General features: G+C 49.0%; 1 protein-coding gene across 3 annotated transcripts in view; it reads left to right on the top strand.

The window, feature by feature from the left end:
- The window catches only part of CGNL1 (cingulin like 1), a 152365-nt gene extending 129090 nt beyond the window's left edge, over window positions 1-23275 (top strand). For 2 of the 3 annotated variants that reach the window (XM_046652003.1, XM_046652002.1), the window contains exons 13-19: window positions 1792-1953; window positions 5157-5246; window positions 16471-16554; window positions 17272-17396; window positions 18367-18475; window positions 18846-19009; window positions 20131-23275. In XM_046652003.1, coding sequence (XP_046507959.1) covers window positions 1792-1953; window positions 5157-5246; window positions 16471-16554; window positions 17272-17396; window positions 18367-18475; window positions 18846-19009; window positions 20131-20266 — 870 coding nt within the window. In that variant the 3' untranslated portion in view covers window positions 20267-23275. The remainder of the gene's footprint in view (window positions 1-1791; window positions 1954-5156; window positions 5247-16470; window positions 16555-17271; window positions 17397-18366; window positions 18476-18845; window positions 19010-20130) is intronic. The other variant, XM_046652004.1, reaches the window with a different exon arrangement.
- The last annotated feature ends 632 nt before the right edge of the window (window positions 23276-23907 follow it).

The following is a 23907-nucleotide window of genomic DNA, read 5'->3' on the forward strand; positions in this document are numbered from 1 at the left end:
TCTGATGAAGAGAATCTTTAGAGAATGAAGACTTCGGCCACTGTCGTTCAGTTTATTTTCTAAATCCACTTAACAAAGGGCAATTTTAACTACTAGTGTAAAGGCAGCACTAGTGGGTTCACAAGTTATTTGCTTACTTGTGATCCCAGACACTATGCTAGTTACTCTTGTGTTTATCCTACCGAGTACTCTTAGTATGACAGAGCCCTCGCTAGATGTTTGAGGGGCATGCTGGGTGTTAGAAGGTAGGGGCGTGCTGGGCAGTGGGATGAAGGACACGCTGGGCCTGCGGAAGGGTACCAAGAAGGAAGGTGGGCTGTATGCTCACCTGTCAATCTTCCTCACTCTCAAACCCATGTTCTTTTTGGGTGTTATCTCATTTGATTCTCATAAGAGCTCCATAGGGTAGGTTTTATAATTATCCCAATATGGCAAATTAGGAAACTGAGGCACGGAGAGATTTTCTTTTTATTGTTAAGACTTCCTTTTGGAGAGATTTTTAATGCTGTGGAGTATAGTACACCCTCCATATCCAAAGAATGTCCCGTCATCCTTTTGCCTGGATGATTGTCACTTTGTGCTTTCACTCACAGTGTCGTTTCATGGTTGTGCTTTCACTCAGCTACCACCAAAGCCAGACTGGGGTCTTTATCTGGAGATGTTTTCTTCAAGGAGCTGATGCCCTCACAGAAATGTCAGCTGTTGCCACCACCCTCCAGGAGAGGAACACATTTTCTAAAGTTTTCCCCCTGGTCTTCCTAAACTAGCCTAACCTATTATCGGGCCACAAAGAAAGACTGTCTTTACAGCTTCCCAACTTTTCTGTGAAGACCACCCCCAAAGGATGGTATTCTTTCATGGAGTTTGCCACTCACTTTCATATACTCCCTGAAGGAAATGGACCCCTGGTGTGTTGTACTCCTGACTGTACTTTCCCCCAATGCCCTCTACCATCTCCGGGAGGAAGGAAGTTGGTCTGCACCAAATCAGTCCACACAGATGTTTCAGGAATACCTACTGTGTGCTGAGGTGGCTGGTCCTCTCGGGAAGATTGCAGAGAAGTGGAAAACAGACAGTCCCTTGTGTCAAGCTCTTTGTCTGTTGCAGTTTCTTCAAAGCTATTAGTTCAGTGCCACCTTGTGGATGAAAAATACACTGTAAATTATAACAGCTGACACATGATTTTCTTCTAGAAAACAGTGGTTTTCACCTAGTATGCGTGTTTATATTATCAGATTTTGTGCCTGCAGGTTTTTTTGGGATCATTAGTTTAGTTTTTATTTTCCCCTCATTTTAAACCTCTGTTGAGGCGATGCTGATGCAGGTCGGCAGTCAATTACACTCTGGGAAGCACTGATCTAGTTCAGTGGCTTTCAAGTGTTTTTGACCATGACCTATAGTAAGAAACGCCTCTTGCATCACAACTCACTAATATGGTCATCCCTACAAATACATGACTATCTGGTACAAAAGTTTCATAAAACAATGCTTGCTGTATTCTACTCTGATTTTTTTTTTTCTGTTATATTTAATTTTAAAATGCTGGCCAATATCTACTAAATTGAATTTATAACCCAATGGGCTGCTACCTGTAGCTGGAAAACCGCCTCTTTTTATAGAAGAGGAAACCGGCCCAGAGGGAGGTGGCGCTTGCTCAGGGTCTTCTGATCTCCAATATGGTGGTCAGTGGAGTCCACCTGATCCTCCTCAGGCTCAGCCTGCGCACTGTCTGTCGAGATCTCTGTGGTCCTGATGTTCCCCAGCTGACCACCACACCTCTTCTCCTCCTAGATGCGCCTGATGGAGGAGGAGTTACGGGACTACCAGAGAGCTCAGGATGAAGCACTCACGAAAAGGCAGCTTCTGGAGCAGACGCTGAAGGACCTGGAGTACGAGCTGGAGGCCAAGAGTCACCTCAAAGATGACCGGAGCAGGCTCGTCAAGCAGATGGAGGTCTGTGGACCGCATGGGCGAGCCCTGGGGCCTGTGGAGAGTGAATGTGGGACACGAGGGAGGCAGCCTCTCTGCTCACACTTCAGCCTTTGGGAAGTCCTTGGTTTTTATTCTCTCAAACAGCCAGACGTTAGTAAGGTCATTTCTTGATTTGAGAAAGAAGCTGGTAGTTCGTAGACTCCTAGGATGTCAGAGCTGGAAGGAATGATGGAAATAATTTGGCCTAATGCCCTCATTGTCTTGAAGAGGAAGCAAGATAGAGTCCCAAAGAGGTTAGATGCTTTTACATAAGGGCACATAGATAGTTCATCTTCTGTTTGATGCTTTGGATGCTGCTTCCAACCACAAAGGAGATAAGACTGCTGTGAATCTAGAAAGGGGCTGAGCTGTGCCTTGGACCCAAACTGCCCAACTCCTAGGGACGCCTGGCACTCATTTGCCACACCACGTGCTCCATTCTTATTTTCTGATTCTGGCCTGTTTTCTACTACGGACGATCTAGCTTTGCCAGAGCTAGCCACAAACTGCGGCTCAATTCATGTTTAGATGCGCAGTCTATACACAGTCCACTGCAGCGGATCAGAAAGTGCTCAGTGGCGTTACCAGCTAGGAGGGATCTGGTCACCAGATGAAAACACAACACATTAGAAAAACGTGAGTCAAGTAATAGCATCTCAATATGAGCAGTCCACCGAGAATGACAAGAAGAACCTTAACATCAGCCCACCTGGACTTAGAAAAAAGAGCAATCCTCAAAGACAAAACTAACCACAAAGCGGAACTGCCCCCACCCCTCACACACGCCCCAGTGGAATTTTAGAGGGGGAGAGACAAGTAAAAACAAGCCTCAGACCTATAGGAGAAGTTAAAATAGTCAAGGTTTTGATAAAAGACAGACAGTGCTCAAGGCCAGAGAGAGAGCACTTGAATTTGAAATCAGTGGAATTCCTGATTCAACTTTGAAAAGAAATAGAAATAACTTTGAAAACCTCCTGGGGACTTAGTAGCAATTTATATCAGGGGAGTGATGTTTTTAATCATTTTGGATTTTATTAGATGGACTCTTTTAGAGGCCAAAATAACCTAGTTAGAGTTTTATTATTCTTTTGTAGGATGGCTGTATATTTTGCTGATGTCCTGGTTCTGATCTCATTAGGGGACATCATTTTAAGGCAAGCTAAGGTCAACACAGTTAACTGGAAACTAATTATCCCAGGGCCCAAGCAGTCTCCGTAAAAGCTAGCTGAAGCATCTTTGAAAGTAGTGACCAGGCCGGCCCAGTGGTGCAGCGGTTAAGTGCACACATTCCGCTTTGGTGGCCCGGGGGTCTCCGGTTCGGATCCCGGGTGTGGACATGTCACCACTTGGCAAGCCATGCTGTGGTAGGCGTTCCACGTATAAAGTAGAGGAAGATGGGCACAGATGTGAGCTCAGGGCCAGTCTTCCTCAGCAAAAAGAGGAGGATTGGCAGTAGTTAGCTCAGGGCTAATCTTCCTCAAAAATAAATACATAAATAAATGAAAGTAGTGACCAAGAACCTTTGGTATAGTGACCCCTGGCCTGGCCCATTGAATGCTCCTGCTTGGTTCTGTGCAATCTTGACTTTAGGCAAGAAGAGAGCCCTGTGAAGAGGTACTTTTACCTAAGGATTGGGTCATTCAGGTCATGTCCTTCTAGAATATTTTGACTAAAAAGAACATTTCCTTTGCTAACTGATAGTCTAGAAGCAGTGGCATGGTTAAGCTTCATTGGCCCCTGTGTAATATTTTAGGTATTTCTCCATTAATTACAAAATGAGTGGCTCTCAAGGCCCCACCACTGTGAAGGGCACTGGAGGAATGTTTCCTCCCCTAAGAGGCGGCTGGCAGGACCATCTTGCTGTGGCTAATATCCTGCTTCGCTAGCACTTAACAAATTAATTCTCAGGACTCAAGAGCTCTCTCAACAAGGGGCATTTTCTATAAACTCAGACACTCAGGTAACGTTTTTGTAAATGAAGCACTTGTGGGTCCTTGGTGATTTCTGACCGAAGTGAAACTGGTCTTGAGGAATCAGGAAGAACCATAAACAAATGGGAGGTTCGGTGCAGGACCCAGCTCTCTTTCCTGAGTTGGTCTTTGGGACTCGTGGCTTCTGGGAGAGAGCTTTCTGGGGTCCCTGTAGATTTCCATCACTAAGAGGGAAGGCGTTCACAGACATTTAGTTATTCCCATGAGTTCTGTGCATTTTCTTTTGGTGTTTACAGAGGTTCCATAGCTTGTCAGCCAACTTTGACAATTGCAGAGACAATGTTTGTGTATAAATGCCATAGATTCATGTTTAAAAACTCACAAGGCTCATTGCTTTTTAGTGTGTGTGGCTCTGAGTTAACCCAGATGTGTGACACATTGGCTGGTGACAGGAGAAACACATGCACAAACCCCACAACCCCCAGTCCTAGGTGGAGTGGTTTGTGTTAGAAGCCTTTCTTTTTGTACACAAAGCTCCTTCGAAATGGCTTTTCTCATAACACTTAATGATGTTAAATTAGGAGCCCACAAGGAAGGTAGAACTTGCTTTTCTTCTGTGATGATGGGTTTAGCAGAATGGGCCAGCACTGCGTTGGAATGACTGTGTATGTTATGCCAATGCAGATTTGGGACTGCATGACTAAGTGTGTGAGGTTCCCTGGAAGGAAGAGGCAGATGCGAAAGACTGTGGTAGACTTGACTCCTGTAAGGCCCTTTGAAACTCTGAGGGGAGGGAGGTAAAACATTGTCTCAACTTGGAGTATGTAGCTTGTCTCGAGCTTGGAGTAAATGTACCTTGGATGATATCTCTGCTCCCACACTGTCTTTTAACAGGTGACTTAGATACCTGTTGGTGGGCTTAGGTAGATCTTTGTAAAGTTATTGATTCATAGGGGGAAAAGACTTGAAGGAAACATGCTAAAATAGCCTTAGTGCTTATGTTAGGGATTGGAGTAATATTTTTTCTCTTTTATGTGTTTTCTGAATGCACGATTACATTTCTATTGTAAAAGAAAAAAAACCAGTTTTAAAAATATCTGTTTGGGGCAGTATGAGAAATAGACATATCGTTTCCCAAAACCCTAAAGATACTCAACTCTGATTTGTCCCTGAGGTTTTCCTTCCACAGGGCAGTCCTTGCTCCTCACTGGTCAGTGAAAGTTAAGTAGGCTGTGTTTGTGACTTCCTTCTTAGGACAAGGTGTCTCAACTGGAGATGGAACTGGAAGAAGAAAGAAGCAACTCAGATTTGCTGTCTGAGAGGATCGCTCGGAGCAGGGAACAGGTACTGTGCTATAGTTGGATGGGGGAGCATCACTGGGAGCAGGAACAGGTACTGTGCTATAGTTGGATGGGAGAGCATCACTGGGAGCAGGAACAGATAACTGTGCTATAGTTGGATGGGAGAGCATCACTGGGAGCAGGAACAGGTACTGTGCTATAGTTGGATGGGAGAGCATCACTGGGAGCAGGAACAGGTACTGTGCTGTAGTTGGATGGGAGAGGATCACTGGGAGCAGGAACAGGTACTGTGCTATAGTTGGATGGGAGAGGATCACTCAGAGCAGGAACAGGTACTGTGCTATAGTTGGATGATGGGTGGATTTTTCTGTAGGAAATAGGCAATGTGAGAGGTTGAACCTGAGTTTCATCCTAAGGTCAGAAAGAGAGTTCACGCCATATGGAAATGATGAGAGAGTGAGTAGTCTTCACCATAGTAAGCCACTGGGAGGGAGGTGTAATGTATAATGCAAAGCATACAGTGGAAGTTTCCAGAGTGGTTATAGATAACAAACTATTAGTCACAATAGGCAAGTGCTTTGAGGGCTGAAGCTGTAGGAATCATTAGGTCAACAAGCAGTTGTGTGAAATTTGGTGGCTGGCACTACATTAGTGCTGTGGAAAGTAAATGATATGAAGCAGTCTTTCCTTTAAAAACTTGATGAGCTAATTAGCCATAGATACACCTCCGAGGCATTCACAGTATGGTAACAATACCTTTAAGTGAACGTTTTTTTGCAGTTTCAAATGTACGAAGTTTCCCCGCATTGATTTGCAACCCTGAGAGGCAGCCAGGGACAGCTCATTGTCCTCACACTGTGGATGATAAAGCTAATTTCCCAGACGACACTCAGTATAATCCTAAGGTTTTTGGAATTTGTTTCTACTTTTTTAATAAAAAAAGGAACATTCAGAGTGACTAAGTCCTGTCCTGGGGACGGTGGGTCACATCACTAGAAAGTGGTGGTACCATTAATTGGTTGCTGTGTCCCGGTTGCATGCCCAAACTACTTGAGAGAGAAAATATGCAGACATTGCGAGGCAAGGAGTCAGAACCCTCCATGACAGTTTTGAGGAGACTTTATGTTCACTTGCCTCAGCCTTTAGTTTTCATGATACCTCTGGATACCTGTAGAAACCTTTGAGGGGATGGTCCTTCAGGGACAACTTACTCAGTCGTAGGCCTAGCTCCTAAAAATGGTGCCAGGGAGACTGTACATGGACATTTAGAAAGCTCTTCACCTCTTGATTTGCCCTGGGCACTTTCTTAATTAAGCAATGCAAGCAAAAACCTAAAAGCCGTGGATGATGCTGAGTATCATTTAGGAAATCTGTAAAAAGGATTAAAATAAAAAAATCTGAAATACTAATTAATTTGGGAAAAATCTTCCCCATCCAAAGAATCACTTTCTTCTGGCCCCTCTTCTGCTCATTCACACGCACCACCTTTCCCCACCTCAGGGTGACCAAGAACTGGAGCTTCCAATGCGTAGGGACAATGCTATCCTGAGCTGGTAGCCTCTGCTTAAAGTTGAAGGTGAATCACTGGCTTCTTTTCCATCTGCCGTGTTTCCCTGTTGATAGGTTCTTTGCAAACAAATAAGATAGTCATGCTGCTTTGCCCCTGAGAGTTAAGGAAATTCCAACCAGAGGCTCCATCCACCTCCCCGCTGAGCTCGGGTTCTGCCTGCATGTTCCATTGCTGTCCTACTAGCATTCCTTTGCTACCTCTGGAGGGGTGGCAGCCCGTCCGGCCTGAGCTGCAGAAGTGTAGAGAAAGACCTTCTTGAAAACCTGAAGTCCAGATGGAGAAGCCAACCTTGACATTTGAACCCTAAGAGGTTCTTACTAAAGTCTTCATTTTCTAAGTTCTCTCACTGGTATAAAAGCTGTTTGCTACCAGTTCCTGCCAGCTTAGCTCCATAACTGCATCACCCCAGGGCATTTCAGGTTCTGCTGAGCATTCGTGATGAGGGAAGAAGTGGCCATAAATTTGTTTTGCTAATGCTTCTTGCGACTTATGCAAGGAGGAATGGTGGGAAAGGATGTCATCCTATCAACAGCCAGGCAGTTAAAACTGACTTCCAGACCCATGTTTTACACCGAAAACAGCACAGACAAACTGAACCAGAAGCTGGTTGCCTCTCTTGGTTAAGCTCATGGCTCAACATTGAGAAAACTGGTCTCTTAGCTCAGTCTGCTCTTGGCTCCTTCTTTCTCCTCTCGACTGAGCATCTGGATCGTGGGGAATAGAGCTGCTCTCCACAGTGTGGTCAAGGTTGAAAATATTTTCATTGAGCCAAGGACTTGAAGTCAGCCCAGGGAGGAAGAGAGGGGAATGAACTTGGGCTACTGGGAGGAGCCGTGGGCCACAAGTCCCAATCCTGACACCTGCACCTAACTCGTGTAGCTCGGGAATGTCCCAGCCTCTCTGAGCGGGGTCTCCACAATCTATACAAATGAGGTCCTATAGGGGATTTCTGAAGGCTTTTCTAAATTCTAACATTGAGATGCTGTGAGAAGGTTTTGTTACAGCAAGAGGGTCTAAGTCATCCTCTCCCTGAGTCTGAGTTATATGCCTAAAAAGATGAGACTTCCACAACGTCTAGGCCTCTTCCCCCTGTTAGTTCTGTTTTCTTGTTTTCTTTCTTCTCACTGCTCTCTCTGAGGCAGGGAGGGTAAAGCTGGTGTCTCTCAGAAGTGGAGAAATTGAGCCCCATTTTCAAGTTGATGCAGGAATTGCTAAAATAATAACACAACACAACAGAACCCCTGAGATAAAGTGATGTCTCCTGATTGAGTGCTCAAGGCCTCTCCTCTGACCTGTGCCACCTCTGGATTTGTGAGGGAGGGGAGAGAAGTAAGTGAACCAAATTCCTGCCTTCTAGGAAAGCATTTGTTCTCATTCAAAGCCGAGGTCAATCTGAGACTTATTTGTTGCATCTTTAAGTAAAGGATCCGAGGAAGGGCCCTGGTATAGACAATTGGGCCCCGATTCTGAAGCTGTTTCCATCCACATAGGTTAACCTCTAGGGCCATGTGCCTGCTGCCCTCCTGCCTTCCTGCCAGAATCAGAGAAATGGGAAACTTCCTAAACCTCTGCCCCTCACATGCTTACCTGTGACACCTCCTCAACAGGGGATGTCTCCTAAAGAGCAGAAATGGTGCCACGTCTGTTATCTCCAACTCTTAGCCCTGAACACTCAGCAAACCACTACTAGGCACTGAAAAGGGGGGAGTTTTATTTTTTGAATCTTGCTGTCTTTAAATTAAAAAGTAAAAGATTATAGCTCTCTACTTAAACCCTGAATCTTTGCTTCCCCTAAACATCTTTCTCCTCTCTTAGTGGTAGGGCTTAGGTGAAAAAGCTAGAAACTAAAAGGGTTTTCCAGCAAAATTAGCAAATGGCCAACCCCTTTCACAGAATCTTAGATCTGGCAACGACCTCCAAGTTCATCTCCCCAGACTTCTCATGCACCAGATGAGTGCTGAGGCCCAGAGCACTTGGCTGGTTAATTGCAGAGCTGGCCTTAGATCTCCTGACTCCCAAGACAGTGCTCTCTCTACCAGTGCTTACAAAATATGGATACCTACTGTGTGCATAGCATTGCAGCAAGGCTGTGAAATTATGAAAAGTGGCTCCTGTCCTTGAGATGCTGTGGTTTGAGGAGAAAGGGCATGCCTAAAAAATGGATAACTAACAAGAAAAAGCAGCAGACACTAAATACCAAGTGAAGGATGCAGACACCCTCCGAGGGAAAGACCATCACATCAAGGGGGACTGTGGAAGAGTTCTTAGAGGGAGGTGGACCTGGAGCCAGCTTTGAAGGAAGGGTACACTTTAGCCAATCAAGAGGAGTGGGACGGGAATCCTCAACAGAACGAATGGCGTGAACAAGGACCGGGAGGTAGGATAGGTACAGCATTTTGAAGTGCAATGAATGGACCACTCTGGCTTGATCAGGTTGAGGGTTTTGAATGGACCCTATCCTGATGGCAGTGGGGAGCCATCGAAGGTTGTTGAGCAGAACAGTGGACCACACAGTGTTCTAGAAGATGCATGTGGCTGGGGTTGAGGATAAGGACAGGGGACAAGGAGACCAGGAGGAAGCTCCCTTAGGCTGTTCCCAGGGACAGAGGACAGGAAAGGCAGCTGGGAGATCGAACAGTCTATCCTTTCCATGTTTTTTTTCCCTCCTCTTTCTTGTGCATACGTTTGACACTCAATAAATGCTGGCCACATTATTCGTGAGTTCTCAGCCTTTGTAAGGCCTTCCTCTTCCGTACATGCTCAGGATAGTATTTTTCAGGCTGATGGATTCAGGGAATCCTAACTGAGAGAACAGAGGTAAAGGAGTATTTATTTTCTCACCAAATACAGTTTCACCTTACACAGAAGGTTTCTGATCGACTTAAAGTGGTGGGAAAACTCAGTTAAAGAGTCAGGATTTTACTGGCTTTTGGTCTGTTTAAATCCAGAGAAATCCTTTTTTTCCTCCTTCCTCCAAATCCATGTTTCCATTTCCGACAATGCCATTCTTACTGAGGGTTCCCTAGGTGCTGGGCACTGTGTCCCTGCCTTGCACACTTTCTCTCATTGCTTTTAGGGCTTTGCAGGCTGGGTGACTGCCTAGGGTCACGCAGCTTGTCAGAGGTACGGAGCCATCTGACTCCAAAGCCTGCCACCTCCCCCCGATCCATCATCCTAGCCTCAGACTGTGAGGGTGATAAAGACCCCCAAAAGCATTTGGGCCTCTATTCCCAAGTTAAAAATAATGCCCTGGTGTCTCTTACTCTGAGTGAGGATTTCTATTCTCCTGATTCTCTCCTGACTCTCCTCATGAGTCCAGGATTCACATAGTAAAAGATAAGCCCAGCTGGGTGTGTTTTCAATGTGTCCATCAGGCTGAGGTTCTAGGTCCTTGGGCTCTGCCATGTCTTGGCTGAGTGCAAACAGTTAACTGTAGAGCTGGGTCTAAATGGAGAGGCATTCTCTTGACCATGGAGGCCAAGATGACCCAGCCCAGTGGAAAGACAACTAATCCAGCCCAAGCAGCTGGCAGGCAGGAGGAAAAATACCAACTCTAGAGCTTTGAGTGGCTTCCTGGTCTTTGTAGGGGCTGAGCAAGGCTGCCCTGTTGCCTTGGCAACAGCAGGATAAATCCCAGGGGATAAACTTTCAGGCTTCTGTAGTCACTTTCGGGAGCTGCTCCCTAGTGGCTGGCTCACACCTGCTCCTCAGTCTGCACCAGGGGGATTCAACCCCCAGGATGTGGGACTGAGAAATATAAGGTTTCTTTGCAGTCAGTGAGTAAAAGATCATAATGGGATTTCTTTCTTTCTTTCTTTCTTTTTTTAATTAAAATAATCCTAGTCTCAGAACTGCCTCCTATTGTACTGGCTGCTAACAACCCAATGGGTACAGTTGGTTAATAATAATTTTCCTTTCTTGTAATTGAGTACCATTTTTAATACCAGCCAGGAGTGTAGGCTCACCGACCCTTTACAGCCCGATGGTAAACACAGGTGAGGGGGTTAAATATTGTTATTAGCAGTCATAAATATCTCTGGCTTTTCATTAACCCAGAAGGCAGCTGCTTCTAATCCTGAGAGCTGGCTCAGGTCACGGGTGCCTCTGACATAGAACCACTGGAATCTGATACTGTGATTTCCGATTGAAATGCTCAGGTTTAGCATTCTTTCAATCCAGCTGTGGAAAACTGTTGCCTTCAGCTCCTGTTCTGTTTTTAATTTGACTGGAAAGTTTTTGTTTGGTCTATTTAATATAGTTGAAGGGTAAACAGCACATAAAGCACTAAGCTTATATAAGGAAGTGTTTTCCTAGTCTCAGATTTACTTCTTTGCTCCAAAGGAGGAAGCTGGCCAAGCCAGAGGCCTTTTTTTTTTTTTTTTTGCCAGTGTGGCCCAGGGTGAGAAGGATCTGATGGGGAATATTCCCAAGGTAATAGGCCAGTCCTAGGAGTCACTGTGTTGGAGAACAGCTAAAACACTTCTGGCTTACGGTGAAACCCGTCCTTGGGACAGCGTCCATAACACCACGTGGTTTTCCTTGCGTAAGGCTCCACGGGCTGGATTTATTTTAGAATTTAGTGTTAGGCTGTCCTTTTTGAAGAATGGAAGGAAGCCTATCATGCTTACCAAAAGCCTTGTTTTCCAAAAGACTCAAGAAAAATGGACACCGGGTCACCGTAACTGTTATGTTTTATGCTTACACTTGAAGTCCTTCCTGTTTTTCATTCTGATTTATTTTGCAGTTCCATTTTAATCACCATCTTTTGAGGGGAGGTGGCGGGGTATAAATACTGATGATTTTGTTTTGTGGTTCTCTTGGAGAGTCACCATTTGCCCGGGCTCTCCAGGGAGGTCTTGAACCTGCGGAGCCCCCCAGGATGCTGCCTCTCTGAGTGTTCCTCTGCTCCCAAAGGCCCGTTTCCTGGCAGTATCCAGATTTTCCAGTCGGGGGCACGGGGGGAGCAAGGCCTTGGCCAGTGGCCACTTCTTTAAGTCACAGGGTTTGTCCTGACCTCCCAGCCTGGGCCCGGTGCTGTGTGACGCACCCCTCGGTGATCCTGGAATCCCTCACTTACTTCTCTCTCTCACTCCACAGTAGATGCTTCTTCCTTTTGGGCTCCGAAGCCCCCGCCTGAACTCGCCCTCCTTGTAGGATTTACCCTTCATTGAGAGACCTGGGTCCTACCAGTCTGCTGAGAGAGAGAGAGAAAAGGAGTATATGATTTTTATTCAGAAAGCGTGCGTTAGAATCCCAGAGCTGCTCTCAAGCTTCCCGAACCTCCCACCCTAAAATGGAGGCACTAACATCTGCCTGAGAGAGGGCTGAGAGGACTAATGCGCTCATGCCTGTCACCAGGGGCTCTTGATTCTTGGTATTTCCCTCCCCGGCCCTCAGGCCCGGAGCCCAGCTGCAAAAGTCACCGCCTGACCCCTAAAAGCAGATGCTCTACAGCTGCACTGAGACCCCTGCCTCTGCTCTGCCAGCCTTTTATTGTCTTCTGGTGTTTTTTGGCCTCACAACCGCAGCAACTAAATTTCTAAATTTCCTTCTTTCTCTGTAAGCCTCCAATTCTTCCTTATCCATTCACTTTGGGGAAGATAATCCCCTTTCCTTCCCTCCCTCCGTTCCTCCCTCCCTCCCTCCCTCCTTCCCGTGCCTCTGAGCTACAGGAGCCTGCCTCCGCCCAAGACCTGAGTGATGCTCGCTCTCTGGCTCAGAGAAAGAGTTTCTCTCCCACTCTCACGCTCAGCCCAGAGCAGGGCCTGGATCCCTGCCTCCCTCACTGGCCGGTCAGTCTTCCTGTCATAGTCCATCATCTGTAACTTTTCCCTCCTCCCTGATTCTCACCCTTGCCTGCTAATAGGTGTGGGGCATCTCTATGCAAACCCCTTCATGACCTCTCTGGCCCTCTGGTTACAGTGTCCTCTCCTCACGGCTGGAGTTCTAGAGGAGAGGCATGTCCCCAGCTCTTCATGACTGGCTCCTTCCCAATCTCAGTGGCCCAGTTCCCCTCTCCACCAAGTCTTCCAGAGCGAACTTTTTGTCCAGCCCAGGTGCTTTTCCCTCAGTCCTCAGCCTTCTCGGCTTTTGGCACAGGTCAATATCCTGGTTTTCTCCCTGCCTAACGTGAGGTGCAGCGGGGAGGGCTCCCCAGGGCATGGCTCCAGATGGTCCTGGATCCTCCTCATTCTTCATACGTTTTCTCCTTGGTGACCTCATCTATCCTGTGGCTTCACCTAGTGGCACCCAATCTCCACACCAGTATCCACAGCCTCTCCTGGACTCTAGGGTTGATGGGGGTGTTAGGAGTACTGCCTCAGGTGGTGGTGAGGATTAAATGAGAGAAGACTATGAAAATGTTGAAGACCTGATTTAGTAAGTGCAGTACAGGCGTGCGCTCTTGTCACTGGACTGTAACCGGCCCTGTGTGGCTGCTCCCTCTCTGCCTCTCCACCTCATCTCCTAACCTGTCCCTTTGCCTCCCCGCGTGGCCAAGTCAGCCCTTTCAGTTCTCCCAGCACTCCCTTCTCTTGCTGGCCTCCTGCTCTTTCTCATGGTGGTCCCACGGCTTGGAAAGCTGCATTTCCTCTCCTGCCCCTTTCTCTACCCTGCCTGACCCTGACCTCTCAGTTACATCTCAGCTTAGCGTCCCTTTCTGTGGAGAATTTCACTGCCCCTCCAGGTCTGGGCTGTGACCACTGCCGTGTGTCCCACCCTGGCACACTGTCCTTCCCCATCATGGTAACCTTGACCACATGTGCAAGGCTTGTGTGTTTGTCCCCCATGAGGCTATAATGAGGGCAGGTACTCTGTTGGTCTTTTTGTCACAATGTCCAGCCTAGGGGCCATAATATACTTTGAACAAATGGACAAACCCACTCCACCATTCCAAGACAACCCCTCCCCCAGCACACAAGTGTGTTTGTTTACAAACACATTTGCTCTCACCTTGACAGAGTGGGTCTTTTCCAGGGACCCTCCTAAATGCCTGGAGAGTTGGGATGCCTACTCTAGCCTGAGGATGGAGGCAGGGGCCTCTGGCTTCCACAAAAGGAGAGCCACACAGCACCCTGAAGGATGGAGGAGCCACCAAAACTGCTGTCACTGTATCACAGGCCAGCTTGAGGGGCCCTTACAGACTGTCTCGTTCAAGTTTAGAAACAAGGAATCTGCATCCCAGAGGTGAAACGATCAAGGTCACACCCAAGTGCACGCAGAGCCAGAAAGGGAAGCGGGGCTGCTTGTCTGTGTAATTGCTTCTCCTCGCAGTGAAAGTTTAACTATGTCCTCAGTGAGGTCCTGGCCTCCGCTGCCCCGGGGGTGTGAACAGAACGATTTCCCCCGGGAGCCATGTCTGGGTCCTGTGGCCCAGCTATGCTGACATCCGCCATGGGGCGTGGTGTCAGCTGGTTCAGAGCCACGCTCGGAGTGGGGCTGTGAGCCTGCATTCATTACCTGTGCACTCTGCTTGTAGAACAGTTACAGGAACACTGCTGATGCCCTCTCTACAGCATGTGATTCTCAAGGGCCCTGGGATCAGGCAGCATGGGAGCAGGGCTGCGGGCAGAGCTTTCTGGGCTCTGCCTGCTGACCCCTTGCAGGGCTGGCGTCTTTTCACTGCTGCACACAAGGATGACCTAAGGAGACTCACTGCCTCCCGGGTCTTGGTGTTTACGTGACAGCCGTATTTGAATCCTAGGTCTGTTGGAAGCCTTTTCACTGAGTGGGTCGTGGGTCCAGAGAGAGTAGGCTCCTAGTGGGTAGGGTGCAGGCTCGGCCTGGGTTCTAGTCCTGCTCTCTCCAGTTCCTTGTATAGCTGCCCTGGGCCTCCCTTTCCTCTGCCGTAAAGTTCTGAACCCCCATGACTTAGAAGCCTGCCTGTCAGAAGTGCAAACATGTAGGCATTTTTTGACCACCTGGGTACCCCTCCCCTGTGGCAGAGTCCCAGCTTCCTCCTGTGGTATCAGAGGCATCTATGTCCATGCCTCGCCCATCACCAGTCTTGTTCTTTACCACTCCCTGTTGCCCACTGGGCTGGCCACACCACTCTGCTTGTCATTCCATGCACACACCATGGTCGGGTCAGTGGGAGATGGGAGCAGATGCAAGCCTGGCTCAACGTGGTGGTGTCTTCTCTTATTATTCCCGGGACCCCCAGTTCTTGCTCTCCAGGCAGATGGAGGGAAGGGCCTGAGTTTATCTTTTACTTGCTCGTACAGAAGGTGAAAATCCAAGCTGAGGCCAGGCCGGGTGAGCCTGTTACAGATGCCTCCCAGGAATCCAGGGAGCATCCTGTGTATGCACCTCTTACCTCAGTCGGACCCTGACCTTAAGATGGAAAGAGTGGTTTTGTTTTATGGGCTCACCTTCTTAGTTCTCCTGGTTTCTTCAGGCTGCCCTCTGCTGGATGGTCCTGGGAATAGGGTCCAGGGCTTCCATCTCTGGCGCTCATTTCCCTGCTGCTGAAGCCCAGTGAGAGTCGGGAACGGAAATTGCGAAAGGCAGGCAATGGAATTTTTTTCCCGGATGCTGCCCAGCTAGGCTCGTTTCCTATTAACATAGAAGAAACCCTTAGGAATGTTTAACCTTTGCTGGGTCACCTGGAGCTGCCCAGTGTTCTTGCTGACTTCTGTTTCTGGCATAAGAACGGAGAAATCTAGCAGCGTCTGAGATATGCTTACTGTGGAAGCCCATTCTGAAGTCTGAACTTATAATGCGGCAGTCAGGAGCTTAGGGGAACACCGGCTCCCCCATTACTAGTTGTGTAGATCTCGGGCATGTTGGGTGACTGACTCGTCCCCGTTTGCCTGGGACTTTCCCAGTTTTAGCATGAAAGTCCCACGTCCTGAGCACATCCTTGGTCCTGGGCAAGCTGGGATGGTTGGTCACCATACAACTTGACCGACTTCTCCAAGCCCCAATGTCCTCAATAGAGACAGTATTACCTAGTTCTTAGGGTTGTTCTGGGATATAAGAGGATAGTGCATGTGGTGTGCTGAGCAGGTGTATCAGTTTCTAGAGCTGCTGTAACAAAGTCCCAGGAACCAGCTGGCCTTAGAACTTGACTCACAGTTCTGGAGGCCGAAAGTCTGAAATCAAGATGTCAGTAGGGCCGTCCTCCCTCTGGACCTGTAGGAGAATCCTTCCTTGCTTCTTCCTGGCTTCTGGGAGTTTTCTGGCAATCTTCGAAGTTCCTTGCCTTGTAGATGTTACTCTAACTCTCTGTCTTCACCTGGCATTCTCTCCCCGTCTCTCTCTTCACGTAGCCGTCTTCCCTGTCTGTTTGTCTGTCTCTGTGTGCAAATTTCCACTTTTTATAAGGACACCAGTCATATTGGATTCGGGCCTACCTCATTTTTACTTGATTACCTCTGTAAAGACCCTGTTTCCAAATAAGGTCGCATCTGAGGTACTGGGGGTAGGAGTTCAATGTATCTTTTTTGGAGGACACAATTCAACTCGTAACAGCAGGGTTAGCTTTGACTATTATTGCTATTTGTGTCATTATCTTTGTAATCATTGAGAATCCAGGAATACGTAAGAAACAGCTCCTGCACCCCAGAGGAGCTGGCAGGAGGCCCCCGTCATGAAGAGGAGCTGTCTGGTTCTTAGAACTAGCACCTGGAAGCATGTCAGCACAAAGGATATGGGAATAGCCCCTCTAACCTCTGAGCTTCTGCTCTGTTTGGTGTAGATGGAGCAGATAAGAAACGAGCTGCTTCAGGAGAGAGCTGTGAGGCAAGATTTGGAGTGTGACAAGATTTCCTTGGAGAGACAGGTGAGGGCAGCTGGCCCCCTGCACTGCCCCCCCCCCCGCCCCCCCGAAGCTTTGGACTAGACTCCCTCAGTGGTGTCTCCTTTGCTTAGTGCCCCAGGGACTCTGGGGTGTAACTCACCTGAGAGAGGTATTTCTGAGGCCTTGTGCAGAGAAGTTTTTCCCAATAATGTTAAATATGCTTGGAAGTTTAGCAGCTTCCAAGGGGGAAGGTAGAATTGTAAGTCTTGTTTTCTAGACCCTAAAGAGGGCTAAATTCTAATGGAAAGGGGATAGTAAAGCACCAGTGCCGTCAAACACACGAGTTGCTAATAAAGCTTACTTGAATCGTTATTTCTTTTACATGCTATTCATGTAAATTCTTCAGTGAATAGGATGCCTGATAGTGGTGAAGGAGCACGTTTCTCCTGCCAGTAGGTTTATAAAAGGCCAACGCCAAGCTCATTGGCCTGACATCCGGGAGTCCCAGGCCATGCCAGCGATCTCACGCAGGCTTGTAAGGGAATGCGATAGAATCTCTTCTTTTGGCCTGCCGGGACTGGAGTGCAAGGCCTTTCCTGGGAACCATCCCTGGTCTCCCCAGGTCCCCCAGGGCCACGTATCCCGGTGTGAAAGCTTGTTTATCACAGTCATTGACCAAATGCTGGCCCTCCCTCTGCCCTGCTCTGCACAGAGTGTGGCAGACATCCGTCCCCTCACAGTCTCCCTCTCTGATTCCAGAACAAGGACTTAAAGAGCCGGATTGTCCACCTGGAAGGGTCCTACAGGTCCAGCAAAGAGGGGCTGGTGGTGCAGATGGAGGCCAGGATCGCGGAGCTGGAGGACCGTCTGGAGAGCGAGGAGAGGTGAGGCGGCCCAGCTGTGGTGTAGAGGCCTGGTGGGCAGTGGTATTCACCTCACAGAGTGCGCTCACATTTCTATCTCTTCCCATACTCCTTCCCAGAGCAAGGACAACCTGGAGGTTATTGTTTCCTTTCTACAGATGAGAAAACCGAAACCCACCCACCTAAGTACTTGAGGGAGGTAGCCTGGCTGTATATTGGTGTAGCTGGGCTAAAACTCAGGACTCCCACTCTTAAGGCCATAGCCTTCCTCCGTACTCGCTGCTCCTTTCTCCATCCCCTCAGTAAGACAGGCTGCCTCATAAGCTATTGAGTTTGAGCCAGATTAGAGGAAAGGGGGCTGATGCCGCCATGGGGGCTGTGTGTATTCAAGCAGAGGCCAAGGGGCCATCTGTCAGAAATGGGCAGGTCCCCCCACAGTGGGATGAGATGACCACCCTCCTTTCCAACACCAGGATTCTCTGCAGCTAGCTCTCACATTGCAGCCCGAGTCCAGCACAGGTTAAACTTGACCAGCCTCAGTCCTGACTCATGGCCCCTCACTCTTCTAGAAGGTGTGTGTGTCTGTGGGTATTTGTGTATATGCACATGCATATAGCACTTTACATTATGTTTTTAGTAGGACTTCTGGGGGCTGGGCTGGAGCAGCCTGGAGTAGACAATCTCCAGCTGTGACCCTGTGCCTTATAAAGGAAAGCTTGAGATGGAAGAACTCAGGGCTGGTCCAGTCCCAGCTTAGCCCCTCACTGGCTCTGCAGCCTTGGGCAAGTCACTCTCCTTCTCGGAGCCCCTGTTTCCTCATCTGTCTAATGGGCTGCACTTTTCCCCTGTTAAGCTGTGCGTCCCTCTGACCCCCAGCCTTGAGTTGACCAGGCAGCCCTGGCTGGAGCTTCCCCTCCCCTGCAGCCTGGGCTGGGCCTTCTGTGGGCCTGGGATGAGAGGGTGCCTCGTTCTGCCTCCCCTGCCCTTCCAGGGACCGGGCCAGCCTCCAGCTCAGCAACCGAAGGCTGGAGCGGAAGGTGAAGGAACTGGTGATGCAGGTGGACGATGAGCACCTGTCGCTGACTGATCAGAAGGACCAGGTGAGGGACACCCTGCAAGGCATTCTCAGATGAGATTTTATGTCCCAGGCTGGGGCGAGGCCTCCGCGGGTGGGCGGTGGAGTGGTGGTGAACTGAGTCCTCTCTTTCCACTCTACCCAGTTATGTCATAGAATGGGGCTTTTCTAGCCTACTTAGTAGGCGATTTCAGCAAACTTCAAACCCTTACCTTGGCTTTTAAAAGCAGTCTTAGAGTCTTATCTCCACTTTCCCATGAGACCAGTTGTCCCCCTTTGCCTTATCTTGGTTGCCTGGAGAGAAGGTGGCTGGACCGCTGGCCTGTCCGTGCTGGGGCTCTTCTCCATCCCAGCTGGGCCAGCCAGCACTCAACCTGCCCTCTTTCCCAATGCAGCTGAGCTTGCGCTTGAAAGCAATGAAGCGACAGGTGGAGGAGGCTGAGGAGGAAATCGACAGACTAGAAAGTTCGAAAAAGAAGCTACAGAGGGAGCTGGAGGAGCAGATGGATGTGAATGAGCAGCTGCAGGGACAGCTCAATTCCATGAAGAAGAACTTAAGGTGGGCAAGGGGAAGGGGACTTTCGGATGGCCCCACAGGGAACATAAGCCCCCTGACACGTAAGGAGAGCTCAGTGCTTTCAGAACATTCTTACTCCTGCTGTCTCAAGTCAGTTCCTTATTGTCCCCTTTTGGAGTCATCCCATCCTAGAGATGAGAGTGGCTGTGTCCACTTCAGTCACCCCATGTGCTCAGTAGGGCCTCACATGTGCCATCCTTAGGCCATGCCCTGATGTCAGCTGGGCCGGTATTGTCACTGTTGTCCATAAGGGGGAACTGAGTCTCAGAGCAGGTAAGACTGGTTCATACCACCATTGCAGGGAGCAGCTCACGGACCAGCTCGTAGGTCTCCTGCCTTTTTACATGACTTAGGAAGAAATAAGATAAGGTTCTGGCTCAAATATTCATGAGGACTGGGATATCCCGAGCCTGGGTTCAGGAGAGAGCTGCCTCTAAGTTCCCCTGCCATGGTCCTAAGGGGATGGGGTGAAGGGTTACCTCCCATTCCCCAGGGAAAATGGGGTGAGGGAGTGATCAGGTTCATGCTCATCCATGGAGCTGAGCCTTTCTTAGAGACTGCCTATGCTGGCTGCTCAGGGAGTTCTCTTAGAAATAGACAGAAGGCTCCAGCCCCTAGAAAGTCCTATAAACTGGGTCTGTCTGTCAAGAACCTGGCCCCAGGGCCGGCATTAGGGTGCAGCATTTAAGGGGCACCAAAAATCTCAGTAATCAAGATAGATAATATTTAATGCGCTATTAGAAATTAAGGCAAACAACCCATGGTGAACAAGATATCAACATTTTAAATTAAGACAGGATCAATAACAGCACCCTCATGAACCACATTGGAGCTTGAGGCAAAGGGAGCAATCAGGACTCCTAATCCTGTCCCACGCGTGCCCAGCCCAACCTATTAGCACTGGCCTCCCGTGCTGAGAGGTGGGCGGTTTGTGCCCTGTGGCTGAAGGAACCATCAACTGCAGACCAGTTCAGTTTGTGTGCTTCTGTGCCACTTGGTGGGGTGAAGAGACAGGGACCCAAGAACCTTCCTTCATCTCCAGATCAGACATGAGTTTCAGTCCAGTCTAGCGCCAGGAAACATGCCCCCTGTTGTTTCAGCAGACTTAAGAAGCTGCCGAGTAAAGTGCTGGATGACATGGACGACGATGACGACCTCAGCACCGACGGGGGGAGCCTCTATGAGGCACCGCTGAGCTACACCTTCCCTAAGGACAGCACCGCCGCCAGCCAGATCTAAGTGCACTTCCAGGGCTGTGGAGGTGGCCCGTCATTCCTCAGAGGGACCTGCAGCCGCCAGCAGCAGGGGGCAGGAAAGGGAGCACCCATCTGGAGCAGAGGCCCATCACCTCCTCTTCACATCACAGGCCGATTCCTCCACGTTACAGTCCTCCTAGGATCTCACAGTGGGAGCACGGCTCTCATAGCTTAGCCGGGGAGCTATTGCAGTTTAAATGTTGAGACCACCACCCATTGGGGTGTTTTGGAAAATATAATTTGGCAGGATGAAGCCCCTGTTCTTTACAGCTATCTGCCAGCACCATTTGCATTTGCTGCTCCTGCCCCCCTCCCTCCACCAAGACAACAGGTCCAAAATGCTAGTTATCATTAAACAGCCACTTTGCAGAGGAGGAAATGATGTGTGAGCTGTACATATTTTAAACCAGACTTTCTCATGGACTGCTGCTCTTCCATTTTGCAATGTTCAGAGGCTTCATTGGATGGCTTGTTTGTAAATGTCACACATCTATCTTGAATGTTTTTTTTTTAAATATGAAGCCACTAGATTTTAAGTATTAAGGAGCAGAGGTGAGAGAGAAGGTAGAATAAAGACCACTTTGGACATCAGAGTTGGAAAAAAGAAATTATAATGATAAGGGACAGTTAATCCTGAGAAGAGAAACTCAAGGGGCCGTGGTAAATAGCTTGCTGATGGAGGGGGAGAAGGTCAGAAGGTCAGGTGTATCTGTGGCCTTGGTTGCTTATTTTATCTAGAATTTTGTTATAATTTCTGAACCACGCTGAGACCAATTCTCAGTCACCAGGTGCAATTTCTTTTACACAGGTGGGTGGGTTTTTGACAAATGATGTGGTTTCTGGAAGGATGGGGCCTTACTGTCATTTCTTGGTGGTCCTTTCCTCCCTTCTCCCACAGCAGGCCTCCAAACTGTGCTCTCTCTGTCCCTGGATGGGGTGGTTGCTGGCTGGGGAGTAGGAGGGTATGGGGTTCATGGACCTAGGTGTGAGGAGGAAGCGGGAGGTGTTCAGTAAGGTCGTGGGAAAAGGGAGGGGGAGAGGAAATGAGCAGGTGTGAGGGTGTGGATAGGAAGGAAGAGGAAGAAGTTCTTGAAGGCTGGGGGATGTGTAGACAAGAGGCAGATTAAGCAGAATCTCAGGTTTATGTCAGGAGAGGGAGGAAAGAAATAGAAGTCAGACAGAGGTGAGTCTGTGCAAACTGGAAGGCTCCTTCCAACTTCCTGGGACGGAGGGACACTGGCCAGCACCAGGCACAAAGTGACCGAGATTGGATGAGTCTGGGGCAAGTCCACGTCACTGGGACACAATTACAGGGAGCATGGCATTGGGAGGCTGCAGGGTATCCCAGTGCCTCCTCCTGGCCTTCCTGGTGTCACCTCCCACTGTGACAGTCCCCAGGCATGCCCGAGGCCAGGTCCCATCACAGCTAGGCTCCCATAGGTCAAGGTCAGGGCATGGGGACAGCAGCTCAGCAGGGCCATGGCCAGGGAGAGAACCCTGTGAGCTGGGTACATGTATGGGGCAGAAGTGACAGCGTTCAGCTGCTTGAGCAGTGTCTCCTAGCATCCTGATAGATGGGAGGCCTGTGGACAGAGAACTCCACAACTGTTGCCACCGGGAGCAGGGGATTTCAGTGCCCTACCTATCCCATGTCACAGAGCCCACCAAACAGGATTCAGAGTGATCAGCCTGGTCTAAAGGCTGGTGTCATCCTCCCCCCCACAGGTGACAACCCTGGAGCAGGAGAGCCAAGCCATCCTAAGCCTCTGCTGGGGGGAGTGGTTATTGCCTCTGCTTACTTATTTCGAGTGTGGAGAAATTCTTTCTTTTAGCCATTCATTCATTTAGCAAACATTTTTTGGGCACCTACGATGTGTCAGGCACAGTCCTTGGCACTGGGGTTACAGCAGAGCATAAAACGGATCAAAATCCCTCCCCTCCTGGAGCACAGTCAGGGGAACGGGGGTGATAGACAACAGTCATACAGACACAGAGGCTGAGCCCCTCCTCACCCAGCCCTGGAGCCCCTCTGTCCTCTTGGGGATGTGACAAGCCTATGGGTGCTTGACTAGCTCCCTGGAACCCCCGGGGATCTTCGTTCGACCCTCAGTGTGTTCCTGATTTCCCGCTGCTTCCGCCATCATTAGGTATTTGCCAGGAAGTCTGCCTGGAAGTGCCTCAGCCCACTCACAGCTACAGCTTGGAGACAAGAAAGGTCGGAGGCCCAAGAAGCTTGGGAGCGAGTGTCTGTCTTGGTTTGTGGGAAGGTCGCTGCCTATTGTTCTGGCCAATTCCTTCTGGTAGCCGTCAGGCTGGCTGCAGGAAGCAAAACTGCCCATGAAAAGAGAGCGGAGCTTGCCATTCCAAGATTGCACCCTTACCCTAAAAATGGGCTGTTTTAAGTGTTAACAAATGTGCCATCCTCCTCCGTGGCAGAGCAGCTGACAGTGAGCTAGATGCACTCAGTGTAGCTGGGTGGGCAGAACACTGGACTGAGTTGAGAGGTGTTTTCAAGTCCTTGCTCATCTTACCGCGGTGACCTTGACAGGGCATGCACTCTCAGAGCTGCAGATTACCCAGAACAAACGAGGACCAGGGCCCACGGTCCTTTCCAGCTCTGACATGCTATCATTCTTTGATTTTATTACATACACGTATTTTTTTTCTGTTTGTTGCTTTAAGAACTAACCCTACTCAAGAATGTTTTCTTTAGCTAGCTTAAAAGGACAAAAAAAGTTTTATTTAATAAACAAATATGTGGCCAAATGCAATACTGAGGAGACAATCATCCTATATCTTTATAATTTTTTTCCTGTTTCTGAGTGTTATTTGACAATGCCCATAGGCTCTCTCTGTTGTGTTTCTGCTTTGGGGGATGGTTTGATTGCTTTGATTTGTCGTGGGGAAGAGACATTGTTATGCAGCTACCTCCATGTAAGGGAACTGGATAAAGCAAGGTTGTCTTTCAATAAACGGCATCACCCGACGGGAATCTCGACTCCCCCATTATTTTGACTCCCTTGTTTTCTCCACAATGTGGCTCTGTGTCCGCCAGGAAACAGTCAAGGTGAATGGCTGGATGCTACTTGAGGAAGTGGAACTTGGTGGCATTCCAGGCCGGGACGGTTTCTGAAATAGAAGGGTGGGAGTGGGTCAGTGGTAAATACTGAATCAACGCGCCTGATGGTTGTGATAGTCTGAGAAATCCAAACTGCCTGTTTCCGGAAAATAGCAAAAGGGGAAGTGTGTTAATAATCGAGAATGAACAGGCACCCCTGTTTTTCCCTTGTTCCTAAACTAAAAAGGGTTCTCCTGCAATCACAGTTTGCACATAATCTCTCTTGATTTATAGCAGGCTGACAGCAGGTACCTTGGTCTCCATTTTACCGGAAACGGAAGTTACTTCGCTACAGGAGGGCCCTGTGCTGCTCAGTCTTTGTCTTCAGATCCCTTTTCCAGCCTGTCCCCTGGAGGCTGATCCCTGCGGGCCCTGGGTTCCCTCCATGGCCGGTGACCACTCTCATTCGCGGGAGCAGGCGGAGGTCGGGCGTTCTTCTTCTTCGCTCCATGCTTCGCGCAGTGTTTCCAGCTGTGGCTGCAGCTCCCACGGGCCATGGGTGACCA

Source organism: Equus quagga, chromosome 2 (genome assembly GCF_021613505.1).
Source record: "Equus quagga isolate Etosha38 chromosome 2, UCLA_HA_Equagga_1.0, whole genome shotgun sequence".
Taxonomy (NCBI): domain Eukaryota; kingdom Metazoa; phylum Chordata; class Mammalia; order Perissodactyla; family Equidae; genus Equus; species Equus quagga.